The sequence below is a fragment of the Chiroxiphia lanceolata genome, chromosome 11 (genome assembly GCF_009829145.1).
Source record: "Chiroxiphia lanceolata isolate bChiLan1 chromosome 11, bChiLan1.pri, whole genome shotgun sequence".
NCBI classification, from domain to species: Eukaryota; Metazoa; Chordata; class Aves; order Passeriformes; family Pipridae; genus Chiroxiphia; species Chiroxiphia lanceolata.
Window position 1 is genome coordinate 19,224,986 of NC_045647.1, and position 11,692 is coordinate 19,236,677.

At 42.8% G+C, this 11,692-nt stretch overlaps 1 protein-coding gene across 6 annotated transcripts in view; it reads left to right on the forward strand.

Annotated features, from left to right (window-relative positions):
* Positions 1 to 7,426, forward strand: part of BICD2 (BICD cargo adaptor 2) — a 79,032-nt gene extending 71,606 nt beyond the window's left edge. The window contains exons 7-9 of one of the 6 annotated variants that reach the window (XM_032699355.1): positions 868 to 1,078; positions 2,607 to 2,670; positions 7,410 to 7,426. In XM_032699355.1, coding sequence (XP_032555246.1) covers positions 868 to 1,078; positions 2,607 to 2,642 — 247 coding nt within the window. In that variant the 3' untranslated portion in view covers positions 2,643 to 2,670; positions 7,410 to 7,426. Of the gene's footprint in view, positions 1 to 867; positions 6,222 to 7,409 lie in introns of those variants that run through there. The other 5 variants (XM_032699354.1, XM_032699352.1, XM_032699356.1 and 2 more) reach the window with 5 other exon arrangements.
* Positions 7,427 to 11,692: the final 4,266 nt, after the last annotated feature.

The following is an 11,692-nucleotide window of genomic DNA, read 5'->3' on the forward strand; positions in this document are numbered from 1 at the left end:
CATTGTAAATTCCAGCTGGTACCTATGAATATTTATTTCTCTACCCATATGCATAACTGCCTCTGTGCAGTAAATATGCATCTACACAAAAAGACATTAATTTTTTAAGTTTTTCGTGGTGCAAGCTAAGCAGCTTCCAGGCTCAGTGGCAATGACTGTAGATAGAACAGCTTGAGGCATTCATATAGCTTCACCAAAGCCTTGCCAGCAACACTCAGTTCCTTTAATTGTTTTAAAATAGGTTTCAATGGCAAAAACAATTATATAAAGACCACTCGTTATTGAGAAAACATCGACTATTTGTAGAATTCTTACGTTAGGAATCAGAGTGGGTTAAAGTAGAATTTTATAGATGCTTATTTTTAACAGTTGGTGTTCAGTCACCACTGGAGATCTGTTATTTGGACTCTGTGTAAAGTAAGGAATGGCAAAGGTCAGGTGCTCATCAGCTGGTGTTAGTGGCCATTTTAGCACTGGCCATTTCACAGCGTTCCTGCTGCTCCCTTCAGACCCTTTACAGCCTGAAGCTTAGAACCACTGGGATCTCTGTAAAGCAGAGACAAAAGTAATGTGACTGCGTGGGTTGTACTCGCTGTCAGAGGACATCTCACTGCCCTTCAGACACATCAAACTCCACACTTCCATCCTCCAAGGAGGCTCTGAATTATACTCCATCTTGAAAGCACTTGGAGTGCTGAGCGTGGCATTTTAAGAACCCTGTGAAAACGTGGTTTCCTACAGGTTTGATGAAGTTCCCCTTTAAGGGTGTGTGTGCAAGTGGCTGCACTGCTGGTACAGGCTGGACACCAGGGGTTTGTGGCTTCCAGTGGGGCCGGGCTTGCTAAAGGCTGCTGTGTCTCGTTGCAGGTGTGACGAGTACGTCACGCAGCTGGATGAAATGCAGCGGCAACTCGCGGCGGCCGAGGATGAAAAGAAGACTCTGAACTCCTTGCTCCGGATGGCAATCCAGCAGAAACTGGCCTTGACCCAGCGCCTGGAGCACCTGGAGCTGGACCACGAGCAGTCCAAAAGGGTGCGCACAAAATCCGCCTCCAAAGCCAAGGGCAGTAACCCCAGCGTAAGTCACATTCGGTCCTGCGGAGACAGGGCTGAAGGGTCTGTCCTGAACAACCAGGTGTTCTATAGTGAGAAATATAAAATCTATTGTGACTAGGACAGGTGTCTAGGAAAAAAAAAAAATCATATTCTGCATCTTATTTTATGCTGTAACTGTCAGCATAAATCCCCACTATCTAACGTCGCAGTGAGTTGACTTGTACTAGTATGTTGTGGAACCAGGTAATACTGATTGTATTATGGTGTTCTTAACTGTAACTAATGCATAAGTATGGGGATGCTATTAACAAGTTAATAGTGGAAAGGAACTAGCTTTTTCCACAATTAACATGTCTGGGTTTTGCTGTTTATGGTTAATGTTAAGAGTACACCCGATAGAGTATATCTGGTGTTACTAGTTGTAGTTTGTATAGCACAAATGTGATCCTTTCTCCAGGGTTGCAGCATACTTCAGTAAATGCTTTCACAGGCAGAAACAAACAGAAAACCTTCCTTGTTATTGTGGCTTATGAAGTGGTGAAAAGCAAACATCAAAATTAGAGAGTATTTGGAAACTGGAATCAAACAATTTGCCTGTTGTGAGAGATGTTAAAAAGTTGCTGTCGTATCACCACTGACCAAAGTCCTAAAGCTTTTATAGGCTATAAAAGCTAGAAAAACACTTGGTAGGGTACATTATTTATGCCCTGTTCCCCTCTTTTCAGAGGGATAACCAGAAGAAACTTGCACATTTATATTAAAAATATGCAATATTTTCCCCATCTGATATAAAACTTAAAAGGTTTAAGATTTGGGATCCTACCTGGTACACAGTTCCACTTGAAGAAATGATGTCTTGAAAGGACCTTTGTGGTTTCATGTTGCTCTTTGCAAGCATAACACTTTGGAAAGAACCTGTTTGAGGTATCACTGTAGCCACACAACATGTATGTGTAGAATTGATGTGACTATGGTCTAGCATTGTTGGTCACAAACAGCTTTCAGTATTAACCTAACTAGGTAACATTGCAGAGCTCTGATCATTTTTTTTAAGGTGCACAGAAGATATTGCATTCCGTGTGCAAGCACGTGTTTCACAGGGCTCTACATTAGAGGCACGGGAAATTGAACCAGATCATCCTGCTAAGAATGATTTGTGAAGTAGCTTAGTATACATATTAATCTTTAAAAACAAATAAACCTTTGTCTGCTTTTGAACTGTTAAGGGGCCTTTTTAGCCACTTAATTACAGTAAGTTTGATAGTCTAAAAGTGTACTTCATAATTGGTGCCTGCATAAGAGAAAAAAAAGATTGAAAACGTTGCTTCTAAAATTGTGGAAAATTTGTGGAGCGCCCTGCAAGGCACAGATCTTTGTTTAACCCGGAGTTTCAAAGTGCCTAGCCTCAGACTTTTATTTTAATGTAAAGCCCTGTTCATTTTGTACTCTGTTTCAAAGACTTTTGTATGCCTGTAGTGTTACTAAAAAGCAGTCCCTAAAGCCATTCTAACCCTGTGCTGTGGTTCTGCTCCTCTCCCCCGGCCCCGTAGATGCTCAGCCCTTGCTCCCGCGCTGCCTCTGCGTAGTCAGGAGACATCCCAGTGCTAACAGAAGGTAATAAACAGCACAGCTGGCTTTCCCACTCGAGGGAAAACCACGTGAGATTTTGGCTTCCCAGATATTTCAGGGTATTGGAGGGGGGGGGGGGGAGAAGTCTTCTAAAAATTCATACAGTGAGACTTTAAACAAATGGAACTTTGCTGCAAAGCTGGGAACCGTGGGAATGCCACCACCCAGAGCCAGAATTGTGTTTATTGATACGGAGAGGAGGAAAAAAAACCCAAGTGATTCAGTTCTCATATGTTGCTCAAACATCACTGCTTGGGAAGTTTAAACAAACTGCAATTCTGGGTTTAGAAACTGGGCCCTGTGTGTCTGTTATTACTTTTTTTTAGAAAACACTGAATTCTCCTGAATTTGAGCTTTAATATTGCTAAATAGCAGGTTTGATATTTTAGAAGAGGCATCTTTTACAATTTTCAATCCTGCTTTTCTCTTCTTTGCTGCACAATCTTCCAAAAGGCCTTTATTCTTCTCATTCCTGCATTAAGTACATTTTAAAAATACTTGGTGAAAGCAGGTGTTTGAGTGCTAACCTTCTCTGCTTCAATAGACACAGTTACAATTCTGCTTCCGCTATGGTAGGGAGCTTTAAAACAGTTTTCACTGCTTCCATGTCTCTAATGACAGTATTTTTGCAAAATACTAATGGCAAAAAGATAAACTGGAGAATGCACTGTTAGGTTGCATAATTGAATGCATTGTTAGGGTTTTTTTTTTTCAAATTATCTGGAATTTTCTGTAAAGATTTCGGTGTTACCAGATAGGTGACTATTGCTGTCAGACTGGGCTCATTCTTTCAGTTCCAAGTATGAACAGTTCTGCTATTAGCCCAATAACCTTAGTGGTCCTTTCCACCTTCAGTCATTTCTGTGAATCTTTTAAAAGCCACAAAAGCCAGCCTGGCTGCTCTTCGAGTCTGTCACCATTATGGTTCATCCTGTTAGGAAAAGAACTGAGGGACAGTGTAAAGTGACTTGATCCTGCTGTTTGTATTTTTAGAGAATATTTAAGACTGAGTCTTTTAATTCTTGATTTTTTTTTTTTTGAGACATTCATTTGCTGTGTTAAGTCTTTCCTATCAGTCTTAATGGGTTGGGATAAAGCATGGAAAATTCCTTAAGCCATCACCTACCTCTGCGAGCAGGCTCCTTCTGGATGGTTCTCTGCATAGGCCTGCATGACACACTGACCTGCATGTTTCTGGAGAACCTAAAGCTTCACTGAAAACATTTCCTGTGCACCCATGGCTGTTAACTCGTGCTTGAACAGCAAAGCTTTATTCAGTACTTGTAAGAATCCTTCTTTCTGCAAAGCTGTTGCTTCCAGGCTGAGCCCATAGAGCCTTGTTCACCCAGCTGGGAAGGTGGCCTGGCTGCTGCTCCCCCAGCCAGCTAACAGACCCTCAGCCAACTAACCTGCACATAGGTTTGTGTTTTCAGTTCTTTTAATTGAGAAATAAACACTGATATTTTTTTTTTCTAATGCTATTTTATTTTTCCATTTTTCAGCTGTAGAGTAGTCCCTGGAGAAGGCCTTTCCAACAGTGCAACAGCATTTCTTAGCCTTCCTCACTCTGGTTCAAAGTGGTGGCCCATTGCAGAGTGGAAACCACTGACCTGATCCTAACTTTTGAAAACACCTTTTCCTATATACTACCTGAAACCTTCCCTTTCTGCCTGAAGCTATGAAAAACAAGCTTTACTTATAAGTGCTGCTGCAGTAAGAAACCTTACAAGTGCTGAAGAAACCTACTTCAAATGTAACCATGTTAGTGTGTGCTCTCCTAGAAATGTCGGATGGGGGAATTTATTTCATTGCAGATGCTCATTTTTTTTACCTGATTGTTAAACCTGTGCACTTTTGATATTTTTCTTTAGCTTCTTTAATTCCTTATGTAGAAGAGTTTATATAAATGCAGTGGTTTGTGCTCATAGTCTCTCTCCAATTTGGAACTTGTGATTTATGAATTATATATCAGCATGTGGCAGAGATTTTGGGGGGGCTCTAGATTGTGATTAGAAAAGAGTTTCAACAAAAAACAGGAGCTCTGCTAAACTATGTGCTGTGCTTCAGCATCTTTTTTTATTATTATAAAATGTTAAGCTTTATATGTTTAAATTACTGATTTTCTTTTTAACTGCCATGTTCATTAAGAAATCCAGGGTATTCAAATTCTGGGGTTTTTTTCATATTGTATTATTATTCTTAGGAATAGTTCAATGTAACAAGAAGAAAACTTGACTTTGTTCTGGTTAAAACAGTAATAGGCACTTGAAAAATATTAAATAAGTAGTATTACCTATAAATTCCAGAATTCCTGGGTTTTAGGAAGTTGAAGTATTATTGATTAACAGAATTTTATACAACTATACCAGTGAAATTCCAAATTGGAATTGTTGTGTTACTTTTTCATTTTATTGTGCCAAATTGTGGTACATTTAGAAAGAAAAATTCTAAAGTGGTCAATGATAGGGTGTTATCTATCAGCGCCTTTCTGTCACTCATTATTGCCAGTAGTGCCTTTGATCATTTGAAGGGAGACTCTTAGAGTAGCGTTGGGCCAAGTCCTGTCACTGAGGAGCAATGAAATGGCTGGGTTTGGAATTTATATTAAAGATGTGGAGCAATAAGTGCAAAGTGAACTCCCCTTTCGCACATTTTTAACGCTAGTCTTACTTAGAGAGATTATATATTCGAGGAATTGTAAAAAATTCTGTTAGTCAATGATATTTCATCGTGCAAATTCAGGGGTAGAGAGAAACAAACAAACAAACAAACAACACCACGAAGCTAAACGAGCCCGACTGCGGGTCGGGAACCAAATGGACTCACGCTGGACAGCTGAGTGGCGCAGGGGCACGGGAACCTCGCGGTCCTGGCGCTGTGCGGGCGCGGCACATCCACATCTCCTCTTGCATGTTGTACCCAAGTGTGACTTCAGCAAACAGAAACGCTGGGGAAGCGCCTCAGCCAGCCCTGCTGGGCTTGTTGAGGCTCCTGGGAATGATTCAATTGGTACTTTGCTGGAGGGGGAGGAGTCCTCCCGCTCCTCAAAAAAACAAAAAAAAAAGGACAAATTGAACCAATATTGACGGCGCGGAAGAGATTTCTGTTTGCTGGAAAAAGCATTATTATTCCTAGATGTGGGGACTTATATTTCCATCTTCTGTTACAGTATTGATTCATAAGAAATATTGTTGCATTTAAAAGTACTACATTTGTATGTGGGTATTTATTTGAAATGATGTCAAAGTACTGTATTATGTTCTATGTGCATTACCTTTTAGTGGTGGGTTGGTCTCCATTTAACGTCGTATGCATGTAATCTTGCCAAGTAACCTTTACACAGATCTGAGAAGAAAAAAAAAAGAAGTTAAAGAGAAAATGTGAGAACTTCTTAAAAGGATAACTGTGTGTTAATTGGATAACCTTAGGAGGGGGTAGAGGGCAAAAAACGTTGCTTCCAGATTAATCAAACAGTGTTTAATGTAGGAAGGCAATGTGCCTGCGTAAAGGTGGTCACATTGGCAGGAGCAATAAAAGAGAAAAGGAATTGTGTGTTCTGCCTCTTGGTTTTGTGGTTTAAGTCGTCTGCCAAAGTGATTTTCAGCGTGAGGCCAAATATACAGCGATTTTTGTCTGGGAGAAACGGGATACTTTGCATGAAGTTTGCTGCAGAGCTAGAAAATTAATTCTTTGTGCTCCTATTCAGGGAGAACCGTCCTCTGTTGTTCCATGAGTTCTTCCTGGATTATTTTTGGCCTGGATCAGGCTGTTTTAATGTGTGTCACTGAGTAGCTTTGCAAACACTTGTACCTGGTACATGTTAAAGAAGGGTAGGACTTAATGCTTTGGTGGCAGTGGTGACAAGTCGTCCTGAAATTACATCTTCATTTCTCATCTACTCTCCAAAATACTCATGTACTCCAAGGGCTCCATCCAGCCTGGTCTTGAGCACCTCCCTGGCAGTGTTCCAGGCCAGGCTGGACAGGGCCCTGAGCACCCTGCTCTAGTGAAAGGTGTCTCTGCCCATGGCCCGGGGGTGGAATGAATGGTCTTTAAGGTCCCTTCCAACCAGTCAGGGATTCTATGAAAAAGCATTAAGTTATGTTTGTCCAGTAGATTCAACAAAACAAACTCACAAAAAGCCCCTGAAGGGAGAATGCCCCAAGGCTGAGGTTTGCCCCATCAGTACAAAGATGTTCCCAGATCAACAGAATCATAGAATCAGCCAGGTTGGAAAGGACCTCTGAGATGACTTGATATTGGCCCCTAGAAATATTAAATCTGGTTTTATACTCTAGTTTAACGACTGTTCTGTCCCCAGGTAGGGTTCCCAGAACCATTTGGCTGATTTCTCTACCTGGTAGCAGTCCAGCTGCATCACACCAGCTCTTCAACACAATTTATACCTGGAGAGCAAGGTGCCAGTTTTTCCTTGGACATTGAAAACACTTGTTCAGTGGTGTGCAGTGAACTAGCAGAGCCCTGCTTGTAGAGTTCTGCATTTCTAAAACAGGAGCTTTACCTGCAGGATGATCTAGGGAAGAAACATGGTGTAAATCCATCTGCATTGAGACCAGGCCTCTTAAATAGTTGAACAGTGTGATTCAAGAATGCCTTAGTAAGAAAGAAAATGAGAGAACTAAAGGAGAATATTTAGATTAAAAGCCTGTCTAGTGAATGCCTATTAATTAAAACATCCATTTCTTTGACTCTTTTCTGTGTAGAAAATTCCCTTCCATGCCTGGGGGGAGTGTTGCCTGTGCAGACATGGAGGGTGGGTCACCAGCTGCATTCCAGCTGCAGCTGTGGCTGGAGTCAGTCTCCAGGAAAGGAATCTGCCAGTGAATGTCACACTCCTGCTTGCAGTGGAGTCAGCAATCCAGCTGCAGTCCTTTGTTTCTTGCAAGTAAGGCTTGAAAAAAAGCTGCACTTCCCAGAGGAGGTGCAAGGCAGATTTCTGGATGTACTGAGATGCCTGAAGATAAGAGGAGACCTGGAAGTCCCTTTGTACCTGCTCTTGTGGGATGAAGGCAATGAAAATTAGGACATAGGTGCTTTTTGGAGATCCCACTAGGTAAGATGGTAAAACTCAGCTACACAAATACTTACAGCAGTTATAGTTTCAAAAATATATTCACATTCTTGTGATGAAGTACATTGCCCTGCAGGACCAAGAAAAGGTATTTTTCCACCCAAGAACTTAGACAATTAAAAAATGTGAAGATCACCTCTGTGAGCTCAAACCCAAGCAAAGTGGCTAGTTAATATCATTGATTATATTATTGAGTGTTATTTTGAGTGTTTATCTATAAAAGCTTCAAGCAAACATTCATTAGTGGTTGTTGGGAAAACCACTCATGTACAAACCACTCAAAAGATGACTTCATCCTAGTCCTTTCTTTCCTTCTACAGGCATTACAGTCCTTTCCCAGGAAAGGAGGGGGGGATGCAAATGCAAATTTCCACAAGTAATACCAAGGTAACCTGAGACCTGCTCTGCCCCTTACCTTGCCCAGCCCTGTGACTTCAGGACATGCTGCTCCTGAACTAAGCTGCCAGGTTTCATAATTATCAAGTGAGGGGGTTGTAAAATGTCTTAGGTCCAGTAATTGTGTTAAAAAAAAAACTCCAAAAAACACAGCTTTGCCTCTGAAATACTCTTAACATCTGGAACCAGATACAGCTTGTTTGTTGACTTCTAATATACCGAGTGGGAGCACTCTAATAAAAGCTGACTTTTGGGATTATGCTGAGAGAAAATTTAAAATTTACTTAAAACCCAGTCTATACTGAAGTTTAACTAGGATAATGTTTGTAGTATGCTACTTGCTGATTAAGGCTACCTACACGAGGCAGGAAAAAATTGCAAACTGATTATTTAGTATATGGTTTTAAAGAGATCATAAGAGCCGAAAAAAAAATATTAAAAGAACAGAACTTTTTAAAATAAACTTTTGTTAGCACTTGAATGATCCATTATTCCCAATAACAGTGTTTTCAAATCTTTATTGAAATAGATCATTTCTGTTTTCAAACAGGAATCTATTTGAGGAATTACAATTCTTCATAATTAATTTTAAGGAGAGAAGAAAAAACAACAGTTCATTTAAGTATGCACTGTTTTGTATTGCTTGACACTAAAAAGATAGTTTCTCCTTTATCTTCTCCATGAAACCTTACTCATGGTTTTATACGGAAATTTTAGGGTAAACAGTCTCCCAGCATTCAGGTCCATGTGACCTCAAATTTAGGGAAAACACTCAATTTGGCAGTTCCCTAATAACAAATGTTTTCCCCTTAATTTCCATTGATGAGACTGTTCCTAACTAAGACAGTTTGTATCCTTATTCCTAATTATATTGACTAAACATTCAGGCAGCTTCTACTGATCTCAAATGTTCCTTAGCTTATTTTCCTCTATGCTTTCTACCCTGGAATTCAAAATAATGCAGCTCAAAGCTTTACCAAGGGATAAAGAGTGAAGTATTTGATCCAGCAGTGGAACATCAGCTTCCTGCTGTCACAGAATCCCAGAATGTGCTGAGTTGGAAGGGACCCACAAGGACCATCCAGTCCAGCCCCTGGCCCTGCACAGGCCCATCCCCAGGAGTCACCCCCTGTGCCCCAGAGGATCATCCAAACCCTCCTGGAGCTCTGGCAGCCTTGGGGCTGTGCCCACTGCCCTGGGGAGCCTGGGCAGTGCCCAACCAGCCTCTGGGGGAAGAACCTTTGGCTGAGATCCAACCTGACCCTGCCCTGACACAGCTCCAGCCATTCCCTGGGTGCTGTCCCTGGTCCCCCCAGAGCAGAGCTCAGTCCCTGCCCCTCCTCTGCCCCTGCCCAGACAGTTGGAACTGCACTGAGGTCTCCCCTCAGTCTCCTCTTCTCCAGCTGAACACACCAAGTGCCCTCAGTGTCCTCCCACGGCTTCAAATCAAGGCCCTTCCCCATCTCTGTTGCCTCCTTTGGACACTCTCTGATGGCTTCATATATTTCTTATATTGTGCCAGAGGTTTGCTGTGCTTCACAGCTGCTGGCAAAAAGCTGGGGTTCACACTTTCCTGACTCCAGATGCTCTACCCTGAATCACAGGAGGGGTAACTGGGCAGCCTGAGAACGGTGTGAACGAATCTGATTTTTGGCCACCGTGTAATTTGTTTTTGAGCTGCAGGAACAAAACCACCTTACTGGGTAAGGCCTGCTGGCTGTGTGCTGGGGCAGGTCACGGTGGCTGGCACCTTCTGCTGTGCTGCTGGCAGTCCATCAGTGATGGTGGCACCTTCTAGATGTCTCTGAATTGCACCTTCCTAGAGGCTGCCAGTGAAACTCCATGCCTGACACTGGATGACTGGTGGTGGTGTTTAGGGCTTGTGGTTTTCTTAAGTTCCTGCTTTTAGTTCTGATATTAAAAAGGGAGGGAAGAGGCAAAGTTTGCATCTGTGACTTTTTGTGCTACATGGATGAAAGCCTGGGTGGTTTTTTTTTTTCTTTAAATAACATAAGAAAATATACATATATCTTTGTTGATTGAATGTTTGCCTTCTGCAAGAAAATACTTGCTAAAAGCTTGTTCAGCCTTTAATTGGAACACAGGAGCATGGAATAGCTGAGAGCACTTCTAGGAGCCATGGTGCACAGGCTGCAGCCCCTTTCATTGCCTCAGTACAATATGCAGTTGGGCTCCCAGGGGTGTGCACAGTCCCTCTGAGTCACCAACAGTCCACTGGAATTGCAGCCCAGGGCAGGGATGAGAGCTAAAGGGGGTGTTCGTGTTCTGCCTTTCTGATCTGGCTGCAGAAGCTCGTTGGGTAGTGGGAAGCAAGGTAAGAATCCAAGGCCTTTCCTCCCTTGTGTTGCTTATCCCCCTTAGAGCCACTGTTATCATGAGCTTTTCTCATCCCTTCTCTGACTTGGGTTAGACTCTTCACTGTCTTCTGGGCAGCTCTTCCCAGAGGTGTAAAATGAGACTCTCTTTGCTGCTGTGTCATATCTGCAGAGCCACCTTGTTAAGAACCCTGACAGAACATCTGCTGGCAAGGGGGCACCACATAAATCCTCTTCCATTCCTGTGCCATCTGTAGGGAACAAAATTTTCATTGCTGCTTCTTCCACTCCTGTGAAGGGCAGTTTTCACCAGTGTCCTGTTTCAGAAGGGATGTTACTTTCACGGAGGCGGAAGGAAAAAGCTAAAAAAGCCCATCCCAAATACCTATTCGTAGAAAAATGGATGTGTTCCTGTGGGGTGAGGAGAAGGGGAAGTTGCAGAAGGGGAAACAAGAAAGTAGAGGGAAAGGGTGTGATCTGCACGAGGCAGTTAAAAAAAAAAGAGAGAGGAAGGTATGCAACAGTATGAAAGGGGCAGGAAGGAAAAAATGGCAGCAATGGATGAGGCTGGACTCTTGAGCAGCTTGAAGCAGCTGGATCTTCCACGGGCACGGATTGTTTGGCATAAAGCCTAGGAAAAACTCAATTCCAAAAAAGCAGCTGGCAATTTAGTGTAGTCTGGTGGTACAGCCTGCATAGTGTGCATTTCCCCATGTTAAAGGGATCAGCCACCACGTTCATCAGCTGCCAGGGGGTGGGAGGAGGCCCAAAAACATGAGGCCACAGAAGGAAGGAGCAGTGTGAGAAAAGGAGAACACGTGAGGGGAAAAATATGTTCTCTGACATATTTGAATGTGTTTGTGTGTGGCTTCAGAATGTCTCACCCAAGTCTCCTGGGTTCCAGTAACCCTTGTTTTTAAGCTTCAGTTCACAGGATGATTTCCTGTTGGAAGTATGAGCCCAGGTGTGCCCAGGTGGGCAGGAAGGCCAAGGGCACCTGGGCTGTACCAGCCATGGTGTGGCCACAGGCCCAGGGCAGGGACTGTCCCCCTGTGCTGGGCACTGGTGGGGGCACATCTCAAATACTGGAGGCAGTTTTGGGCCCTTCATGACAAAAAAGACCTTGAGGAGCTGGAGCGTGTCCAGAGAAGGGAAGGGAGTTGGGGAAGGGTCTGGAGCACAG